Source organism: Petromyzon marinus, chromosome 46 (assembly GCF_048934315.1).
Source record: "Petromyzon marinus isolate PM22_M1 ecotype Great Lakes invasive population chromosome 46, UKy_Petmar_22M1.pri1.0, whole genome shotgun sequence".
In the NCBI taxonomy this organism is placed as follows: Eukaryota; Metazoa; Chordata; class Hyperoartia; order Petromyzontiformes; family Petromyzontidae; genus Petromyzon; species Petromyzon marinus.
The window spans coordinates 7591274-7614968 of record NC_133712.1 but is presented as its reverse complement, the minus strand read 5'-3'; the positions used below and the strand labels follow the sequence as shown (position 1 = coordinate 7614968).

Sequence of the window (23695 nt, the reverse complement as noted above, 5' to 3'; positions counted from 1 at the left end):
GTGGCGTTACACCAGTGACGTTACACCAGTGGCGTTACACCAGTGGCGTTACACCAGTGACGTTACACCAGTGGCATTACAGTTGTGACGTTACACCAGTGACGTGACACCAGTGGCGTTACACCAGTGGCGTTACACCAGTGGCGTTACACCAGTGACGTTACACCAGTGACGTGACACCAGTGGCGTTACACCAGTGACGTTACACCAGTGACGTGACACCAGTGGTGTTACACCAGTGACGTTACACCAGTGGCGTCACACCAGTGACGTTACACCAGTGACGTGACACCAGTGACGTTACACCAGTGACGTGAGACCAGTGGCGTTACACCAGTGACGTTACACCAGTGACGTGACACCAGTGGTGTTACACCAGTGACGTGACACCAGTGGCGTTACACCAGTGACGTGACACCAGTGGCGTTACACCAGTGACGTTACACCAGTGACGTGACACCAGTGGTGTTACACCAGTGACGTTACACCAGTGGCGTCACACCAGTGACGTTACACCAGTGACGTTACACCAGTGACGTGACACCAGTGACGTTACACCAGTGACGTGACACCAGTGGTGTTACACCAGTGACGTTACACCAGTGGCGTTACACCAGTGACGTGACACCAGTGACGTTACACCAGTGACGTGACACCAGTGGCGTTACACCAGTGACGTTACACCAGTGACGTGACACCAGTGGTGTTACACCAGTGACGTTACACCAGTGGCGTTACACCAGTGACGTGACACCAGTGACGTTACACCAGTGACGTGAGACCAGTGGCGTTACACCAGTGACGTTACACCAGTGACGTGACACCAGTGGCGTTACACCAGTGACGTGACACCAGTGGTGTTACACCAGTGGCGTTACACCAGTGACTTCACACCAGTGGCGTCACACCAAGTGGCGTTACACCAATGGCGTTACACCAGTGGCGTTACACCAGTGACGTGACACCAGTGGCGTTACACCAGTGACATTACACCAGTGACGTGACACCAGTGACGTGACACCAGTGGTGTTACACCAGTGACGTTACACCAGTGGCGTCACACCAGTGACGTGACACCAGTGGCGTTACACCAGTGACGTGACACCAGTGGCGTTACACCAGTGGCGTCACACCAGTGGCGTCACACCAGTGGCGTTACACCAGTGGTGTTACACCAGTGACGTTACACCAGTGGCGTTACACCAGTGACGTGACACCAGTGGCGTTACACCAGTGACGTGACACCAGTGGCGTTACACCAGTGACATTACACCAGTGACGTGACACCAGTGACGTGACACCAGTGGTGTTACACCAGTGACGTTACACCAGTGGCGTCACACCAGTGGCGTTACAGCAGTGACGTCAACCAGTGACGTTACACCAGTGACGTTACACCAGTGATGTGACACCAGTGGCGTCACACCAGTGGCCTTACACCAGTGACGTGACACCAGTGATGTTACACCAGTGATGTTACACCAATGGCGTTACACCAGTGGCGTTACACCAGTGATGTTACACCAGTGATGTTACACCAGTGACGTTACACCAGTGACGTTACAGTTGTGACGTTACACCAGTGACGTTACAGTTGTGACGTTACACCAGTGACGTTACACCAGTGGCGTTACACCAGTGGCGTTACACCAGTGACGTTACAGTTGTGACGTTACACCAGTGACGTTACACCAGTGACGTTACACCAGTGACGTTACACCAGTGGCGTTACAGTTGTGACGTTACACCAGTGACGTGACACCAGTGACGTTACACCAGTGGCGTTACAGTTGTGACGTTACACCAGTGACGTGACACCAGTGACGTTACACCAGTGACGTTACACCAGTGGCGTTACAGTTGTGACGTTACACCAGTGACGTTACACCAGTGACGTTACACCAGTGGCGTTACAGTTGTGACGTTACACCAGTGACGTGACACCAGTGACGTTACACCAGTGACGTTACACCAGTGATAGAACTCGAATTAAATTCGGAAATGTTACACCCTAAGTTTGCGATGCATCCATCGCACAGGTAAACTAAGTGTACAATAACAGAGCTTGTGAATTTTAAGCATTATATCATGCCACATGCAGCAGCTCTTTCTCAATGCACAGCCGCATGAAGTCCTCCCCACACCGTGTCTGCCATAGGGATTGTTTTACTATACTTCACCGCACTGGTCAATGTGAAGTTGGGGGTTGGCGGTTGGGGGGGGGCTTGGGCCCTTGGGTTGGTTGAAATATCACTCGTCACAAACGATATTCATCGTGGCCAAGTATTGCCTGGCGAAGGTCGCCGCGTGGGTAGTGCACTGCAGCCGTGGGTAGTGCACTGCACTACCCACGGCTGCCTCCAGGCCGACGCAACTCAGTGGTCCTTTGAGTTGCGTAATTTCCTTTTGACAGAATGCGGCATTCGGCGCGGAGGTTGTGTCGGATGTACCCTTGGGAACATGTACAGATAATTTAGGATTTATCAACTTGGGGACGTTGTTTTCGGTTCCCCCCCACCCCCTCCAAATAATTACACAATGAATAACCAATTGAATGAGAACATTCGGTATCTGCACTGTTCTTGTAGCATAAAGGCTATCTCGAAAGCACTAGTTACGATTCACACACCTGGCATGGTACACGGCGTCTCAAGTGGGGAGCACTCGAGGTGCAGGAGCAGTCCGTGGCGAGATTCACTCTCAATTTCTGGGCACGCACGATGACAGAACAGATTGTGTGCGGCAGCGCCACAGTCCCCCGTCAAACAAAGATGTTAACCGTGTCTCTGTTTTGGTTACGTATATTAAAATCCCTTCTTGAGGCCCTCAGTAGTAATTGAGTGATGGTGTAAGGATGTCAATCCAGCGAATCGTGACCATCCGAGTGTGCTTTTGGTGTGGTGTACAATGCACGCTCGAAGGTAGCTTTTTTTACAAGCTTTTTATTAACTCACTCTTTCTTTTGTATCCTCAAATCTTGTAACTCAATTTTTACCCACTTCCCAATGTGGTATCGACTGCAAACTTGGTATACTTATGTCATACTGATGACAATACTATATTCTATCATAAAAAATAAACACATTTTAAAACATTATTTTTATATGTTATGTTTCGGCTTGGGTCTAATTGTCCACGCTCAACTGACGTTGGCTGTAAATCACCACGGTCCCCTTATGTTATGGCAAGCTTCGGGACCATTACTAGTACAGTACATTTCATTAAAGCGTGTTTTTAGAAAAAAATATTACTTATTTTTGTAGCGACTTGTCGCCATGTCATCCCACTGACCGCTTTCCTCTGTGCCAGGCAAGAAGAGTTGTGGACTCTTGAGTCGTGCGAGCTCGGTCTAACGTTCGAGTACAATGGTCACCAGCACTGACTTTACGGCTGTCTGAGTTCACAATAAAACGCCTCGCTCACACACTCGCTCAATCAAACAAGCTGCCAGGCTGCTGCATTGAGGGAGCCCTTTGCTTCTGTCATGGGATTTTGACAGCGCAAAGAAATGCTGTGCGCAGAAATGCGTCGGTGCCCAAAATGACACCCGCTCAACTCCCGCCCCATCCTCGGGTTACCGCGCCACCTGTCCTGGGGTTTTAACCAGGATCATCGTCCTCTGTCCTGGGAGCTCTGCAAGTCTGTCTGAGCAGAGTTTGTGTTGGTTGCGTAATAATAATACAGTAGTTCCTTGGTTAACAGTGACATCGGTTCACAGTTTTTCGGTTAACATATCGCCTCCCATAGGACCCCCCATGGTTTGACTAATATCATTTTGATGACAGCTATGTGTTTACATTATGCATGTGGGGTACCAATTTCGGCCAATCAGAGCGCTTGTCAGTGGATTGAACCATGCCCTCAGCCAATCAGCGATGCCCATTTATGAGCTTTTAGACCTCGACTGGCTTTGTTTACATTACGTTTTCTGTTTTGGCAGTGGAAACAGCTCTCTTGCAGACTCGGTGATTTTTGTGCTTATTTCTCAACTTATAAGTCAATTCGATTAACAGTTATTTCGGGTTCACAGTAGTTTTCGTGGAAGGGATTATAAAAACGTGAACCGAGGGACCAATGCAATAACGACGACGACGTACCGTGAAGGACGACACACCTTTTGGCCGTCATTGCCAGCGGATACGGCTTGCTGCTCGTTCGCAGAATTGCAGAGGGTCACGAGCGTTATACGGTGCAATGCTCGGGAGTATGCGGTCAAGTACAGTCATCCCTTCTTCCCGTATTGTTGATAATCTCCTCCTTCCCCATAATTTGTCCTTGTTTTTTTGTACCACAGAAGTGGCAATTCACTAAAGAGAAACAATCTTCGAAGGAATTATTTGTCCAGTTTTTTATAGCATGCGGAAGTCCGGCATCCAAAAATTTATTGAAAAAGGGCTGTAAAATTTGACACTGGAGTTGCAGCGGCACTTGTATTTGGTTCAATAAGCAATCGATGCGGTGATGCCTTTTCTTATTTTTCACAAGTCATTAAATACATGTACGGCAAGCCAGGCCACAACATATGTGCGTAGCCACAAGTTAAGAGCTGTTTGAGGTGACCCGGTGGCTCAGAGGGCAGAGAACGCTGAGCCAATGCCACTGAGATCCTGAGTTAAATTCTGGGCCTCAGTTGTCCTCTGATGAAACTGGCTTCAAAAGTGTAGTGAATTGATGTCCTTATTCCAATCTCCAATGATTGCACACACAAAAAACCCATCTAATTAATTTTAGTCTTTCACTAAGTTTGGCTTAATTGTCTACCAAGCAGTGACTTGGTTGGATCATCAATAGCAGCAGCAGCTCTGGTCAATCCACCGCTGGATTAAAGCCTCCCAAGCTGCTGCCATCTTACGATCCTGTGATAGGGTTGCGCCCCTTGGCTTCATTTCTCGGCGAATATTTTCTGGGTCGTTTAATAGATTGGAGTAGGCTTGTGAGACATGGTGCGACGAGCTAGGTGGTATACTGAAAGTGGCGTGCTGGGTGTGGAAATACTTTCTGGGTCACTGAACCTAAAAAAATCTGGACCGATATTAAGCCCTAGTTACCAATGCTGCAGATTAGTATACCTATTTATACTGCTAAAGTAAATTTTACTATTTTTTTACCAGGTAAGGCCCACTGAGCTAAGAAACTCGTTTTCATAAGTGACCTGGCCACAAATGAGAGCTCAACTTTTATTTATTTTGTATGGAATGTAAGCAACAGTTTGTTGAATGGTAAGGTCCTTCAACCAATCCAAGGCGGCAGTAGAAGCTGTATGGATTGCAGCAATGCCGCCAGGGTGTGCATGGATGGCACACTCGTCGTTGATGTGTTTGATGCTCAACAGAGTGGCTTATCACGTTAAAAATTTCAGCAGCCAAATACTCTAAACGCCTGTTTCTAAATGTGGAGGGAAAAACCGGAGGACCCGGAGAAAAATCCACGCGACCACGCGAACTCCAAATATACAGCAGGCGTCAGAATCGGGAGCGAACCCACGACCTCCTGTATACCACCCCCACGGTGGTGAGTAGTGGACAAGAAGCGGGCAAGCAGATTTGAGAAATTCGCCGGTAGATAAAACCTTACTACCTGCTCACCATCATTTGTGACGAGGGCAACTGTAAATTAACGCCGGATCCTGCGCGTGCACCTGTGCCATCCGTTCTCCTCCTCTTCTTTCCCAGGGGCGTGTTCGACATCTTCGTGAAGATAGATGGCGCCCCCAAGAAGGTGGGCTGCTATGACAACCGGGGCAGCTTCGGCGAGCTGGCGCTCATGTACAACACTCCGAGAGCCGCCACCATCGTGGCCACCACCGAAGGCTCGCTCTGGGCCATGGTGGGTGCACGCACTGCTCGCACTGCTCGCACGCACGCACGTCATCACGCTGTCGCCTTCTTCCTCTCCCGTCCAGCCCCCTTGAAAGGGAGGCTGCTGGGTCCACGAAATTCCAACGTAAGCAGCAGTAGCAGGACAGTGCGAATGAGACTAAAAAACAGTCAGTACTCTTTGGTTGTTTCGGTAAAGTCACGCACGTAAGTAGAAAAATAATAGATCTTGACGTTTCGATCGCAACACAAGCAATCGTCATCAGGTGGGACAACCACGGCAAGAAAAAACTGCTGAAGTAGGCGAGAGGTCTGCCGTGGCACGAGGTTATATAGTAGGCCTCGGCAGTAGGGGGGGGGGAGAGAGAAGGGGGGGGAGACGGGGCAGAATGTGGACCCCGCAGAGCAGCACCCGGGTCACTGGAGTAGAGATTGGAGAGAGATGCACGGAGAGAGAGAGAAAGACACACAGAGTGGGAAATAACAGCTGACATAGGCAGGTAGGATGGAAACATCACAGTCAGTTAAGACTTTACCTGGTTAATAACGTCCTTCCAATGAGCAAACTGAGCAATCATTGGAAGGACGTTATTAACCAGGTAAAGTCTTAACTGACTCTGATGTTTCCATCCTACCTGCCTATTTCAGCTGTTATTTCCCACTCTGTGTCTTTCTCTCTCTCTCCGATCTCTACTCCAGTGACCCAGGTGCTGCCGCGGGGTCCACTTTCTGCCCCGCCTCATCCCCACCCCTTCCCTCTCCCCCCTACTGCTGAGGCCTACTATATAACCTCGTGCCACGGCAGATCCCTCGCCTACTTCAGCAGTTTTTACTTGCTGTGGTTGTCCCACCTGATGACGATTGCTTGCGTTGCGATCGAAACGTCGTGATCTATTATTTTTCTTCCTACGTGACTTTACCGAAAGAACCAAAGAGCATGGATTTCTGCAGTCATGAAAGCTTCAAATCAAAACAGTCGGTGCCTGGTAGACCATGTCCTGAATTTGGGTAGAGGATTCGACGAGGTGAAGTTCACGGAAACGGTAACCGTAGTCGTATCGGTCGAAGTATTGAATAGCACGGTTGGCTACTTACAGTGCGGAAGAATTCTAGATTTAAAGCTTTCGTGACTGCAAGGATCCATACTCTTTGGTTCTATTGGGTAAAGTCACGTAGGTAAAAAATAAAATAACAAAAATCACGACGTTTTGGCCACAACACAAGCGGCCTTCATCAGGTGAAGGGACGAGACTGTCTGGAGGACAGCGCTGGAGTGAAAAAAGCCACGCTCAGATCACGACCTTTAAGCTGTGTGAGAAGAAACAAAGCGCCTTGACAAAGGAAGGGGTGCCTTTGTGGATGTGTATGCTTTAACTTTAACATAGCCATTTCTGTGACCAGTCACAAGCTAATCACTCAGCCATTTCAATGCTAAATTATATGCTAATTCCTTTGTCAAGGCGCTTTGTTTCTTCTCACACAGCTTAAAGGTCGTGATCTGAGCGTGGCTTTTTTCACTCCAGCGCTGTCCTCCAGACAGTCTCGTCCCTTCACCTGATGAAGGCCGCTTGTGTTGTGGCCGAAACGTCGTGATTTTTGTTATTTTATTTTTTACCTACGTGACTTTACCCAATAGAACCAAAGAGTATAGTGCGGAAGAAGTTCAACATGCGTATGAGAGCGATAAAGATGCGACCGATGGCCGGCGAGCGGGTTGCCTCTAACCCCTTCTGTGTTCTCTGACCCCGCTCTCGGTTCCATCCACTTCACTCTGGTGATGCAGGACCGGGCAACGTTTCGGCGAATCATCCTGAAGAACGCCGCGCAGAAGCGCAAGATGTACGAAGCCTTCATTGAGTCGGTGCCCCTTCTCAAGTCCCTCGATGTGCGTACCACACAACCCTGGGACCTTGCCCGGAGCCTGAGGCTCTGCGCCGTTACCTTTAGCTGCCCGTAACTTTGTTGCATTTGTTGACCGCTCCGACTTGCTGCTTCTGATTTTCTAACAAAGGTATCGCATTACTGATCCACCTCAACCAGGAGCAACATCCAATTGTCTAGCAGGCTTCAGCCGATTATTAGATGCGCAGTTTTCCTCTGCATTTTAATGCAAATGTTGGAATCTGCATCTTATCTGGTAGCTGTTTTCTGTGAGTCCAGATCTGTATAACATTATTGTCACTGACCACAAGTTTGGAGTGTGTGACTTTGTAGAGCGTCTTATAATTTGAAGAATACGGTAATTTAGTAGAGGGTGGGAAGGCCTGAGGCTAAAGGCTTGTACCAGGCAGGGTATCGAGACGTTTAGGTGCACCTTATCAACCTCTGAATGAAATAAATGATAGAGCAAAAATTATTTCGTAAAGAAATTACGTCTCCAATAATTAAAGTGATTTGTTAATGTGTCTTTAAGAAGATAGACAAATCCATATTGAGTACAAAAACCTGCCATGTTGAATTGTCGTTCTGCTGCCGTGAAGACCCATACTCACGTGGCCATACCCAGCCAATTGCAGCGCTTTTGTGTCTGCAACAACAACAAAATCATATTGATTTTTTACAGCATTGCTGTGCTTTGCCGAGCATTGGGCAACGTTGTTTCCCAGTGTCTCATGGTAATTGGAGAAACACGGACAAAAGGCATTGTTGTAAGCAACGGTTTTTCAAAAAACATTAATGCTACTCAGCTAAATGTGACCCTTGCAGTGCTTGCATGTAAACGCCAACGCAGTGGAGCTCAGTGATGTAAGCGCACTGGCTGTGATCAATCCACTGCTGGACAGAGGCCTGTGCAGGCCATCACTTTCCTTCATGATCCTGCGATGTAAGGATACATCTAGCACCTGCGCACAATCCTATTTAAGCGCTCCATCTCCACCGTGGATGGATTCTCTCTCAGATGCGTTCCATCACTTTGGCCACCAATCCATTGTTAGTCTCGACCACTGGCGATCGTCCCTTCTAGCGACACATCCTGCCCAAGCCCAATCACTCACAGTCAGTACGGTGTCTCCCAACTGTATTAATTTCCTATAATCCGATGTACACGTGACCTACTCCAATGTACACGTGACCTACACGTTCAATTATCAATTCGTTATGTTATGCTCACCACTGCAGTAAACCGCAGTGGTGAGCGTTAGCTTTTGCCAAATGAATTGGTCTATGATATGTTGACGCTTTCCTTCGAACAGTACCAAAGATCATTACACAATGGACGAGAATTGGATTTAAAGCCAGCGGATGAGTTACCGTCACCTTGCCTGGAAATGATTTTCCATAATATTCGATGCTGTTGATGGCTATGTATCCTAAATTTAATATCAGTGGAGCAGTGGCGCAGTGGTTTGCACACACTGCAACATAAACCCCCGGCGACCCGTGTTTCATTCCAGACCGTGGTTAACATCAGTGGTGAGTACTTTCTGAATCGATTGTGGACTCCCCCTCATGACCCTGTTTCACTAATCTGCACTGACGAGCGTGGCGATTTTTTGTCAAACTTCCACCCCTGACTAAGAACATGTCAGAGGTCTTCATTTAGCAGTGGATTGACAAAGGGCTCCACTTTATGACATTGTTGAATAACCGTACCTTGATTTTAGTTTCAGAGATGACCCTGTTCTCACACTTGGATACCTTTTGGCCAGGGGTCAGCAAACCTGCGGCTCCGGAGGCTGCATGCGGCTCTTTAAGGAACTGCTTTCATGAATGTTATTTATTAAGAACCACTGCCTCGTATTCACATTGCATTGTGGCTCTTGAAATATTGAGGTTTTTTTAAAACCAAATTAAAAAAAAATTGTCTTGTTTTATTTGTGTCCAACTCCTGCCTTAGGGCCATCTCGTGCTGGTATATAAATATATATTGGCCCAGGTTACGTTTGTATTTAAAGGCTGTACGATGCCCTTAGCATTAAAAGATAGATGGTGGCCAGGATGGATGGTGGGCGGCCAGTATCAGAGCGTAACTCCTCTTTCCTAACGATTACTTTTTGAATTCATTTTGTTGTGGTTTAAAAATTGAGTGTGGTTGCTTTCACAAACGGGAGCATTGGAGGCTATATATCAACCACAGATGCAGTCCCGTAATTTATACTTGGCTGCAGCCCATCCCATGCCCAGACCCAATCCCCAGTGAACAAAGCGCTGCTCAAATGGAATTGGCCTGCGGCGGGGGAAGGGTGTTTGGAGTGGCTCTCAATGATTAATGCTGAGCTGGTGCCCTGTGTTAATTTTGTTTGCGAAATTAGCGCCCAAAATATTTTTGTCAGCTGAATGTTTACTTGTACATTTTTTGGGGTATTTTGGTCAACAGTGACTGCGAGTGGACGAGATCATCGGACTTGACAATGACTCTGATTTCCACAATGATGGCCAAAACCTGACCGGCGGTGTTCAGACGGGACTTAACGAGTCCGCATGAAGATGCCAGACTTAAGATAATGTAACTATATTCTTAGTTCTTTCGGTAAAGTCCCGTTGAAGGGAAACAACAAAATAATAAAATATATATAAAACAATAAAAATTCTCACGACGTTTCGACCATAACACAAACGGTCGTCTTCAGGTGTGTTGGTTTGCATACATTTATTTTTAAACGGCGCATTTATTTATTTATAAAAAAAAACGTTAGCGCCACGCGCAGCGATTGGCAGTTTATTTAGGACTAGTCCATCTATATTCTGAAAAGAGGAGGGGGGAGACGAAATTTTTTTTTTATTAATGTATGCTGTCTGAAAGCCACTGTAAGCGTGAACAATCAATTAAGACCTGAAATGGTTTATCAAATCTTTCCAATGATTGCTAAGATAGAATCCATCTTCTCGGTTGAAATTGTCTCTGTGCTTGTATATGTGGATAGCCTCATGAACGAATCTCTCATGGTAGCCAGATGGCTTACAAAGAACCTCTGTCTTGGAAAAGTCAATGGCATGTGAGCCTACTGAATTATAACAATGATCTGCCACGGCCGAGGTGTTGGTCCTACCGTGTTTAAGGTCTGCTTTGTGTTCACGAATGCGGTCCGAGACATGGCGTTTGGTTTCTCAAATGTAACTACTACCACAGAGGCAACTTAGTTTGTAGACACCAGGGTATTGTATGTCCGGAATCACATCTTTTACAGACGGAACCAGATCACGGATTTTATGTAATGTGTTAAAACGGACCTGGATCTGGTGTTTATTCAAGATTTTGGAGATATTTTTTGTGATCCCCGCAATGTAGGGTAAAGTGATGGTTTTGAAAGGCTCCTCAAGAGGGTCCTTCTTCATGGTTTGAGTGATAGCTTTGCGGATTGTATAGTCGGAGTAACCATTAGCCTTAAGAGCTTGGTGTACGTGCTTGAGTTCACTGCCTATGTGTTCCTGGTCGGATATGCATTGGGCTCTATGATACAGAGTCTTTATGAGAGAATTCTTCTGTGATGGATGGTGGTGGGAATCCGGTTTCAGAGAAGCATCCGTATGGGTAGCTTTCCTGTAGACAGAGTGGCTCATTGAACCATCAGGTCTCTTTTTAATTAGGACATCCAAAAAAGGTATCTTGCCATCTATTTCGACTTCCATGGTAAATCTGATGGCTGGGTGTATGGAATTGATGTGGTCGAAGAATTGGTCTAGAGCAGGCCGGCCATGTGGCCAGATGACAAAAGTGTCATCCACGTACCTCTTCCATAAGGTTGGGCGCAGAATGGCAGTCTGGATGGCATCAGTCTCAAATTTCTCCATGAAAATGTTAGCTATAACCGGAGAAAGGGGGGAGCCCATTGGGGTGCCCTCAGTTTGTTTGTAGAAAGTTCCATTCCAAGTGAAGTATGTATTGGTTAAACAGTGTCTCACCAGGGGGGGTACCTCAGTGTTTAGTCCTTGATGAACCAAGTCTTCAATGATTGCAATGGTGTCAGGTACAGGAACCTTGGTGAATAAGGAAACTACATCAAAACTGACAAGCAGGTCGTCTGGGGACAGGGAAATGGGCTCTATGATACAGAGTCTTTATGAGAGAATTCTTCTGTGATGGATGGTGGTGGGAATCCGGTTTCAGAGAAGCATCCGTATGGGTAGCTTTCCTGTAGACAGAGTGGCTCATTGAACCATCAGGTCTCTTTTTAATTAGGACATCCAAAAAAGGTATCTTGCCATCTATTTCGACTTCCATGGTAAATCTGATGGCTGGGTGTATGGAATTGATGTGGTCGAAGAATTGGTCTAGAGCAGGCCGGCCATGTGGCCAGATGACAAAAGTGTCATCCACGTACCTATTCCATAAGGTTGGGCGCAGAGTGGCAGTCTGGATGGCATCAGTCTCAAATTTCTCCATGAAAATGTTAGCTATAACCGGAGAAAGGGGGGAGCCCATTGGGGTGCCCTCAGTTTGTTTGTAGAAAGTTCCATTCCAAGTGAAGTATGTATTGGTTAAACAGTGTCTCACCAGGGGGGGTACCTCAGTGTTTAGTCCTTGATGAACCAAGTCTTCAATGATTGCAATGGTGTCAGGTACAGGAACCTTGGTGAATAAGGAAACTACATCAAAACTGACAAGCAGGTCGTCTGGGGACAGGGAAATACCCTTGATTGTCGATACCAGGTGAGTAGAATTTTGTACCGCAGAGGTGTTTTTTCCAGTGAAAGGACGCAGGATTTCAGACAAATAACGAGCTAGTTTGTAGGTGGAGGGAGTTGATAGTAGAGACGATGGGACGAAGGGGTGTATCTACTTTATGTATTTTTGGTAAGCCGTATAATCTTGGTGGCCTGGCAGCAGAAGGTTTCAACGAAAACTGTTTAGATTGATCAATTAATGCGGTTGAATCAGAAATTATTTTGTTGGTTTGTGTGACGAGGCTGTTGGTGGGATCTCTTTTTATTTTTGTATAAATACCATCGTCGAGTAATTCTTTAATTTTGTTGTTGTATTCTATTTTATCCATGATGACAGTAGCATTGCCTTTGTCAGCTGAGAGGACTACAATATCATCCCTCTTTTTTAATTTATATAATTCAAAACGCTCATCTTTGCTGAGGTTGCTAGCTGGCATCTTAGCGTTTTTGAGGGTTGCAGCGATTTCAGATCTTGCTACGTCTGCAGCAATGTGACCCAGGCCCCTGAGAGCAATGTCTGCTTGGGCAATTATATCATTAACTGGAATGTGTTTAGGTGTGACTGCAAAGTTTAGACCTTGAGCTAAAACGGATTTCAGACCATCGGAAATAGAACTGTTACTGCGATTAATTTCGACTTTGTTAACGTCTAACTTTTTGGTGTGTGGGTCCGGTCTTTTGTTGAAGAGGAGGTTAAATTTGGAAATCAGGTTTTCCTTACATTTGGTCGACATAGTAGCAGCTGAAGAGGCAGTCATATTGTCTACATGTTCCCAATCCGATGTGGACATTGTTGCCGTCAATGATAAGTGTGATTTGTAGAGTGTCTTGTCTAACTGATCTAGTTCGGTGCGTATAAGTCTGATTTTTTCTGAGATAAGAGCTAAGCTAGTTTTGAAAAGAATTTGTTTCGCATTAGAAGAAGTTACAGCAACAGAGGTCAGTGTAAATGCGATTGGTAGTTATACAAAAATAAAAAGAGATCCCACCAACAGCCTCGTCACACAAACCAACAAAATAATTTCTGATTCAACCGCATTAATTGATCAATCTAAACAGTTTTCGTTGAAACCTTCTGCTGCCAGGCCACCAAGATTATACGGCTTACCAAAAATACATAAAATAGATACACCCCTTCGTCCCATCGTCTCTACTATCAACTCCCCCACCTACAAACTAGCTCGTTATTTGTCTGAAATCCTGCGTCCTTTCACTGGAAAAACCACCTCTGCGGTACAAAATTTTACTCACCTGGTATCGACAATCAAGGGTATTTCCCTGTCCCCAGACGACCTGCTTGTCAGTTTTGATGTAGTTTCCTTATTCACCAAGGTTCCTGTACCTGAAACCATTGCAATCATTGAAGACTTGGTTCATCATGGACTAAACACTGAGGTACCCCCCCTGGTGAGACACTGTTTAACCAATACATACTTCACTTGGAATGGAACTTTCTACAAACAAACTAAGGGCTCCCCAATGGGCTCCCCCCTTTCTCCGGTTATAGCTAACATTTTCATGGAGAAATTTGAGACTGACGCCATCCAGACTGCCACTCTGCGCCCAACCTTATGGAAGAGGTACGTGGATGACACTTTTGTCATCTGGCCACATGGCCGGCCTGCTCTAGACCAATTCTTCGACCACATCAGTTCCATACACCCAGCCATCAGATTTACCATGGAAGTCGAAATAGATGGCAAGCTACCTTTTTTGGATGTCCTAATTAAAAAGAGACCTGATGGTTCAATGAGCCACTCTGTCTACAGGAAAGCTACCCATACGGATGCTTCTCTGAAACCGGATTCCCACCACCATCCATCACAGAAGAATTCTCTCATCAAGACTCTGTATCATAGAGCCCAATGCATATCCGACCAGGAACACATAGGCAGTGAACTCAAGCACGTACACCAAGCTCTTAAGGCTAATGGTTACTCCGACTATACAATCCGCAAAGCTATCACTCAAACCATGAAGAAGGACCCTCTTGAGGAGCCTTTCAAAACCATCACTTTACCCTACATTGCGGGGATCACAAAAAATATCTCCAAAATCTTGAGTAAACACCAGATCCAGGTCCGTTTTAACACATTACATAAAATCCGTGATCTGGTTCCGTCTGTAAAAGATGTGATTCCGGACATACAATACCCTGGTGTCTACAAACTAAGTTGCCTCTGTGGTAGTAGTTACATTTGAGAAACCAAACGCCATGTCTCGGACCGCATTCGTGAACACAAAGCAGACCTTAAACACGGTAGGACCAACACCTCGGCCGTGGCAGATCATTGTTATAATTCAGTAGGCTCACATGCCATTGACTTTTCCAAGACAGAGGTTCTTTGTAAGCCATCTGGCTACCATGAGAGATTCGTTCATGAGGCTATCCACATATACAAGCACAGAGACAATTTCAACCGAGAAGATGGATTCTATCTTAGCAATCATTGGAAAGATTTGATAAACCATTTCAGGTCTTAATTGATTGTTCACGCTTACAGTGGCTTTCAGACAGCATACATTAATAAAAAAACAATTTCGTCTCCCCCCTCCTCTTTTCAGAATATAGATGGACTAGTCCTGGGTAAACTGCCAAATCGCTGCGCGTGGAGCTAACGTTTTTTATAAATAAATAAATGCGCCGTTTAAAAATAAATTTATGCAAACCAACACACCTGAAGATGACCGTTTGAGTTATGGTCGAAACGTCGTGAGAATTTTTTATTGTTTTATATATATTTTATTATTTTGTTGTTTCCCTTCAACGTGACTTTACCGAAAGAACTAAGAATATGAATTACTGCAGTCACGAAAGCTTTAAATCAAAATATAATGTAACTAATTATTCTGCTGATGCTGCTGAATTGGCAGTGGTGAAGAAGCACAAATAACAACAACTCAACACACTCATTAATTACAACACCGTGGCCTAGAATGGAAATAATTTGTTTAAAAGGATCCTTTTATGGCAGTGTTATTGATAAACTTGTCCAGTTTTAGATAATTTAGTAACGTTTAAAATTAGAGACTGCAGTGCACTGAGGAAGACCAAAATGGTTATCGTATGTGTGTATATATATGTGTGTGTCTGTATATATAAAAGATGTACTATGAAGCTGACCGATCGAATTCTGGCTGTCGCCTGATGAACCTGGTTGTAATTACTGGCAAAACGTTGTACTCGAATTTTAAATGTAGTGGAGTTGCTCTCCAACGCACCGGAGTGCTGTACTAGTAACTAATTGGCATGTTAATGTGACAAACCTTAGTAATTGGCTGTGTTTGGTGGTGCCGGGTTTAACGACACATTTACGCGATGTCGCCCCAAAACAAAACCTCTTATGGACGAACATTGCTTTCGGTGACAGGGCAGATGAGAAATTTGAGCAGAGGTCACTTCCAGGCATCTCTAAGTATTTCTATGTCATCCACTATTGCAGGCCGTTCTCTTGCACAGAGTTGCCCTGCTCTGCGAGAGTTCCGAACTGATCCATCGTTTGTTGACACTGATGGAACAATCGGAATAAAATTGGTGAATCGAGACAAAAACATATACGAAAGAAGAAAAATCCTTAATTTTGGGATTTGACTTAATTTGCCATTTTCCACTTCAGAGCTAAAATTGTGATTGGATTTACGTGATGAACACTCTTAGCATGTCGTATAAAATCTGTGCCGCCTGGTGTGGATAAAGAGGCCAGTTCGAAGTAACTTAATACTGTAAGCAGTTCTGTGACGTTATCCTCCCAAGCCCATTCTCTCTACGCAAAGGTTTTTGCAGTGCCTTTTGTGACTGTTTATCACGGAAATGCCTTTGACATTTTGTGAGTAGCACAATTGAGCGCCGATTTGGAGGACCGGGGAAAGGGAAAGAAAACAATACAAAATTAAATGACACTGCAGATCATGACCCCTCTCTGGAAGTCTGAATGCTTTACTTAATAAATCAATATATTATTATTACTATTATTACTGCTGCCGTACATCCAAAGGAGAGGCGAGACACAACTCTACTGTCAAAGATTAAAAGCCGGCACATTTGATGTGGTCACGGCGAGCGTAATGGCTCTGATTTTACGAGCCCAGCAAGGCAACCCCAGCCGCTGGCACTCTCTGAGCTCGCTCTCACGGTCTCTTAAAACCACAGAGCTGGGCGTTTCAACCTCGTTTTTTCTTCGTGCCGACAACGGAATCCCAAAGTGCAGCAATGCTATACAGGGAGTGTGATCCGGTGCTTTGGAGGTGAGGGTGGATCACGCGGCTATTTTTGTGAAACTCCCAAACCCACTGAGCTGGAAGTTGTCTAGGTGTGAATCCATAGGACTGTCGCGCATCTGTAAGGGGCAAATTAGTCTTACCCCCTTGCATGTTTAGGGTTTTATTTGGCTTGTTTATTCAGGAACCTCACTGAGTTGGAACTCTTTTTTTAGGAGGGTCCAAGATTGTGCAGTTGGGAGGGCAACATTGCTGCTGCTATATGTGATCCCAATTGAGTAACTCACAGGTCACTTGAAACGATGGGAGGAAACAGCATAACCTTGAGAAAACGCATGCAATGACAAGGCGAGAACGTATGACAAACTCGACACAGAAAGGCCGCCCGAGTTTGAGGATTGAACCCAGGCCTTCCTTGCTGTGAGGCGCAAGCGTTAACCACTGCACCACCACCCTGCCATGGAGTTGGTGAACACAGTGTTGCACCTTTACCTAAGAATCATCATCAGTAGAGTGCTGCCTCTGTCACTGTATGTACCATTACTCTGAGGGCGAGACTTTACCAGATGAATCGATGACCTCACTGTTACTGTAGTAGTTCAGTGTGCAGGGGTGGTGGTGGGAGCTGGGTTCATGCGCCTTCTTGAGAGTGACCGCTCGCTTCCCCCCCGCATTGTGCCATTGCGCGTTCACAGGCGTCGGAGAGGATGAAGGTGGTGGACACCATCACCACCAAGTCATACGAAGACGGGGAGCAAATCATCGCTCAGGCACGTGCCACGTTGCATTCGTTTAATCTTGCGTCTTACCAAACCTAATCCAGCATTTGCTCACAGTTCGTCAGCCGTAAAATGCATCTGTACAAACCATGGGCAGCAGACGCTGATACTTTATGACGCGACTGTGGTCACCCAGAACAGAACCATGGCACATATATAACGACTTGGTGCCGATTCACAGCGATGCACTCCTACGACTATTCCTGACACATTTATCTGACGGCGGTGGAACGTTGCTGTGACATAAGCGGCATTGGGGGCCTGACGACCTTGAGCAAAACCAAGCTAATTAGAGCGACGATTTAATGTTTAACAATCGTGTATTGTGTGTGTGCAGGGAGCCAAGGCTGACTGTTTCTTCATTGTGGAGGCTGGGGAAGTGAGGATCATGATGAAGAGCAAAGTAAGTCACAGGACCACGGCCGCACTGCCCCTTTTCGCTGTTGGCGCGGACTGCACTCTTCCGAGAGTCGTGCTGTGAATCGTGGCTCTGTGCTTCAATCACGCAGCAGAGACACGAAGCTGCCCAGAGCTCTCCTCAGGGAAGCCCTCTTGTTGCACCAAACAGACAATGGGAGTTTTGTTTTTTTTTGCACGGAGTGTTATATTGATTTGGCATTGATTGGATTTTTGAGGCGTTTTTCAATCCATCATGTGATGTGCTTGTTTATTTGTCCCGACGTCTGTTCGATTTGTTGCTGCACTTGAATTTGTTTGTTTTTGCTCTTTCCTTTCCGGTGACCCAGGTCTCGCTTGCAAATGAGGCTTTTAGCCAGCTCTCTCGAGTTTGCACCCGATTAAACACAAATAAACTTGAAACCTGAATAGGGCTCCAGCTAACACAAAAGTCCTTTGATAAAATTGCGCATGTGATGCTGGGGTACAGCCCCTGTGGGTCCTGCGTGTTGCAGGACAACCCCCAAACCGTTTTGTAGACGCGCTTAACGATACACCCGGAACATTATTTTTGAACGAAAATCGCCAACGTTATTGCGCCCTGCGTTTTTCTCCCGTCCAACAACACCCGTTGACACAAGTTAACGATTGTGCCGATGACGGGGAACGGTTGAATACATACGACAGTGCCTCGAGAGGGGAAGTTCCGCCGTACACGGAGCCCGTCGATGAGTCGACGTGGTATAGTTGTCAACGAAAATACTGGACACGTTCGTCAATAACACAGCCGCCTTAAAATAATTGACAAGAAGCGTTTTGAGCCATTGCCCTTCTTCATAGCACATGAAGAAGAGCCATGAACCCAAAACGTTGCCAATTATACATTTTTCCTTTTAAGGTCCCAGTTTTTTTTTCATGAATGCGAGGTTCATAATTTGTTAGTTGTGCTTGTGCACCACTGTTGATGCAGCAACAACACCAGATAATTCGAATACTTTTAGTTTGGTAGAACTCTTATCCGATTGGGGTAAACTCTGCTGATCCCATCTGTAATCTAAGCAACTAGTATTTTGCCCGTCTAAGGACGGGTGTATTTGCAAGTGAAAAGCAGACCACGACATGATATATTCATCGCATCAATTCGTGTGCAATTTGTAAGGTCGCGGTGACACAGACATTTCATTTGAAGGTCATAATCCCTTGTTCATCATGATGTCCTTTTCACTTCTATATCTCAATCGCGTTACGGATATCACATGACGTGAGGCTTGTGCCTTTGTAGTGAGGGTTGTAAGTCAATTTAACATGTAGACTTTCGCGACCAATATTATTCATAAAGGTTTTTGGGTTAGATCGCGTTATTTATAAATGTGTCGTAACCCTCCACCATCCGACACGGCCAATCAGCAAAAAAGTGTCACGTTGACAAAAGACAATTAGTTCACTACTTTAGCCCACCGGTGTGTTGAAGAGTGAATCCACAACATTTACAGTTTGAATACGACGTTTCGCTGGTAATTACATCCAGCATCATCGGGCAATTCGCCAGAATGGTAAAGCCCTTGCTTGCTCCCGGTCTTAAATAGAGCAGCAGGGTGACATCATTTAACTCATTCAGGTGCAGTAATTATATAATCGATTGGAAATCAGTCAATGGTTATGATTAGTAATGAGTTGTAGATTAGTAATTAGTTGTAATGTGTGTTATTGTGATTATATGCTACGTTAGTAATCTGTTAATTAGTATGTGTTTCCCCTATAAGGAATTGTAATATGTATTTAATAATACGCTTCCAAGCCGCACTAAGCCTATAACTATCAGAGCGATTAAAGTTATTTCTATTCCTCTCAATTTCAATGGATTCTCTAATTAGTCTTTGCCAGTAATAATTAGTTTTACACAACACTTCAACGTTATCAAAATCAATTGAGTGTCCTTGTTGACAAGGACACAACTGCCGACAGTTGTGTTTGAGATAATTTAATATTTCTTTGGTGTTCTTTTAGTCTTATGCTGATGTAACGTCCCGCATGTCCAATACACATTTATAAATAACACGATCTAACCCAAAAACCTTTATTATGAGGGTTGTAAGTCGTTTGCCATTTCTACCCCCCCATGTGAAGTGATGTCACCCGATAATTCATATTAATGGGGGCGGAGAGGTGTCCATTTCATGATTATTAATGAGGGGGGCTGTTTGATGTGGAGTGACGTCACCTGCTCATGATTATTAATGAGGGGGGGGGGGTCCATGTGGAGGACGTCACCTGTTCATGAGTATTAATGAGGGAGGCTGGCCGACGCGGAGTGACGTCACGCGTGGGACACAGACATTCTTTGCTCATTATAGTAGTAAATAACCACCGGAAACCGTTCGCTAGTCGAGCACCCCAAACTTCCTGAGCAGCGTACTGGACAAAGCAGCGTGCTGTGTGTGTGCCACCTGGTGGTGAACATTTGTATCTGCGACCGAATTGCTCCTGCTTGAGATTTAGTATTGTCACAAAAAAAGTTTACTCTTATTCAGGATATATCTTTTTTTGCATGACCCTGCAGTCCATCAGCTGCGAGATTATGTTCTACGAGCCCCAACACCCTTCTCTACCCCATCCATTACCCCATCCTCTACTCCCATCCCCTACCCTCAACCCCTACCCTCATCCCCCCCCCATCCCTTACATCCCTGGAGCGTCCAACATTGCTGAGCAGGAGAAAATGTTCTCATTGTTGCAGAGATTCATGACTCGTGTATGGCGGCTACCCCGGTTAATACTGGGGGTGTATTAGACCGTAGAAATACCTGCTGCCTGCTTCAAAGTCGACATTAAAGATCCTTTGACGTTGTTCACAAGAGCAGGCCAATGTGTGCTGGCGTCATTGTACAAATTTTCCAATTACCCCACTTGGAATAACTCAATTGGAATCTACATAGCAGTCATCATCCTCCTACTGTGAACACTTTCCAGAACCCTATTGAAAAAGGGTCCTGGGTAAACAAGCGTAATATAACAAAAAATATAAACAGTAGTCCCTCGGTTAGCGTGTTTAATCCGTTCCACGAAAACTACTGTTCACTGAAATAACTGTTCATTGAATTCACTTGAAAAATAAGTAAAAATCACTGAGTCTGCAAGAGGGCACTGCTGAACAGGGAACGTGATGTAAACAAAGCCTGTCGAGGTCTAAACGCTCATTAATTTGGCGTCGCTGAGGGCATGATTCAGCCCCACTTTGGAGAGCTTGAATTGGCTGAAATTGGCGCCTGCGTGCATAACGTAAACATAGCATTAGCCAAAATGTTAACGTCAGTCGAAACCATGGGGTCCTATGGGAGGCGAAAAGTTAACCGTAAAAAACGTTAACCGATGTCACTATTAACCAAAGGACTATTGCAAAACACAACCTCCGGCGGAAACGTGGAGTCATAGCCGCCGTTATGGACGACTTGAACGACGCTAAAACGGAGCGACGAAATGGGCTCGCTGGTTATGACATCGCGAGACGGTTAGCGGTGGTGGCAGCGTCTCAGGGAGGCCTCCATTCGGCAGCGAATGGCTCTTTTCTGATGACGATGGCGATGATTGACGTGTGCTCGCTTCTCTGTCCGCCGCGTAGACCAAGGAGGGGGAGGTGGAGATCGCACGCTGCACAAGGGGCCAGTACTTCGGAGAGCTGTCCCTCGTCACCAACAAGCCCCGAGCGGCTTCAGCCTACGCTGTTGGAAACGTCAAGTGCGCAGGTGTTTGCCGTTCCGCCTCCTTGAGCCCGCGTGCGCCCCCGTGCGGCAGTAGTGAGCGTCGAGTAAGCTCCCCAGTGTCTGTATATATAGTTGGACTCCTCTACTTACGAACTTTCGACTTACGAGCTTTAATAGATACGAACAAACCTGTACGTATCTCCAGTTGCCTGTTCGGACCGAGAGTCGTAAGTTCAACCGCCGCGCAATAGATGGCGGTGGTGACATCCTCATCTGCAGAATGTGAATAACCAGTGGCATCTACATCTACAGGAGATTATACAACTTGTAAAGCCATTCCCCGTGTTTAGTGTACATGCCGGACAACATATTTGGAATCGACAGGAGCAAAGTTGGACTTAAGAACAAATCGACTTTTGAAGAGACATCTGGAACCTAACTCGTTCGTAAGTAGAGGTGTCCCTGTATGTATGCGAAGAGACATCTGGAACCTAACTCGTTCGTAAGTAGGGGTGTCCCTGTATGTATGTGACTGTTCGTGATTGACTTTTGGGTTAGGCCACGTAGTTAGTTAATTATCCAGACAAATCTGTGTCGTAAGGCCCTCCACCACCCGATGTGGCCAAACAAATCGAACTGTCATGCGTACAAGTGTTCAAGCCGGTAGGTTTTATCGTTCCGGCTGACCGGTAAGTTAAAGAATGATTCTTGCAGGCAAATTCAGCATTTTTTTTGTTTGTTTTTCTTGCGTTTATTTGGACGAAAGTCGTCTCGGGCCAGGTTCCGCTACCGACACAATCGTCGGCGACGCAGAGGTGCACAGCCCATCCTGCACTTTATTCCGAAACATGTCCTTGTTTACGTGCCCGTTTCATGATAAATGCAGTCATCGTAATTTAACATTTGGGGTGGAGACATTGCTGAGTGGTAGCGTGATTGCCGCTTGTTGTGGTTCAAGCTTCGCGGCCGTCCTGCTCGTGGGTTCGATCCCGACCCTGACGCCTGCTGCTGTATATTTGGAGTTTGCGGTGTCTCTCTCCCCGTGATCGTGTGGATTTTTTCCCGGGTCCTCCGGTTTTTCCCTCCACATTTAGCAACATGTGTTTGTAGTATTTGGCTGAATAACATTTCTACGTGATAAGCAGCTTCATTGAATCCAGGTCACTTATGAAAAAGAGCTATATATATAGCTCAGTGGGCCTTACCTGGTAAAATAAAAATAGTCTATAGTTTTTAATAGTTCTAGAGACCCTTCCACCAGCAGTGGTGCAATCAAAAAATCATGGGGGGGCTGCACCTTTGCCTCTACCTGAATCTGTCCGCCTCAATGCCCCCCACCCCACCTCACCACCCACTTTGTGATTCCCGCGCAGTCATGGGCGTGCAGCCCTTTGAGCGCCTGCTGGGGCCGTGCATGGACATCATGAAGCGCAACATCACGCACTACGAGGAGCAGCTGGTGGCGCTGTTCGGGACCAGCATGGACATATCGGAGAACTCCAGTCCCGCGCCTGTCTAGACGGGTTGCGGGCAGGCGTCCATTCGGCTCGCGTCCTGCAATTCGCGACGGAAAAGTTATTTCGCCCGGCGGAGCGTTGTTTGTCACCGGCGAGTCCGCGAGTGGACGCGAACGATCAAAGCGCGATGGTGACGACAACGACTGCCCCCCCCCCCCCACTCCCTCCGCCCGCAAAATATTTCCAGGGTTTTCTTTGATTGGCCGACCTGATAATATTGGGTGGGGGGGTGGTGGTGGGCTATTGCGAGCTGCTCACACCAACTTCGAATAACTTGAGAGTGTCTTGGCTGTTGTCGCCTTGACTGAGAATAACTAAAATGTGATCCGGAGACTTAAGACGAATTCCACAGGTTAAGGTTAACAAGAAAGTATATATAAAAAAAAAAAAAAATCTGACATTTCCAAATTACCACTGGACTGGACGTGTCTGCCCGTTGCAGCAAAACAAAAAAATTCCCGACAGGGCAGCGAAAGAAAAACAAATGCCGCCTGTGTCCACTCCACGGGCCGTGATTGTTTCTGTTCGTAGTGCGTGGCTGCTTGCGCGTTTTGCTATCAGGGTCTGTTGTCTGTCCGTATACTCGTTCATTGGACTTTAGAGCCGATATGTTAATTAACTCATCTGGTTTTTTTTTTTCTACCATGCCCTGTCGATAAAAA

General features: G+C 46.0%; 1 protein-coding gene across 1 annotated transcript in view; it reads left to right on the top strand.

Moving 5' to 3' along the window:
* LOC116952263 (cAMP-dependent protein kinase type II-alpha regulatory subunit-like) overlaps positions 1 to 23448 on the top strand; it is a 105157-nt gene extending 81709 nt beyond the window's left edge. Inside the window, exons 6-11 of the mRNA XM_032971454.2 lie at positions 5673 to 5826; positions 7600 to 7701; positions 17336 to 17410; positions 17757 to 17822; positions 21435 to 21558; positions 22890 to 23448. Coding sequence (XP_032827345.1) covers positions 5673 to 5826; positions 7600 to 7701; positions 17336 to 17410; positions 17757 to 17822; positions 21435 to 21558; positions 22890 to 23035 — 667 coding nt within the window. The 3' untranslated portion in view covers positions 23036 to 23448. The remainder of the gene's footprint in view (positions 1 to 5672; positions 5827 to 7599; positions 7702 to 17335; positions 17411 to 17756; positions 17823 to 21434; positions 21559 to 22889) is intronic.
* The last annotated feature ends 247 nt before the right edge of the window (positions 23449 to 23695 follow it).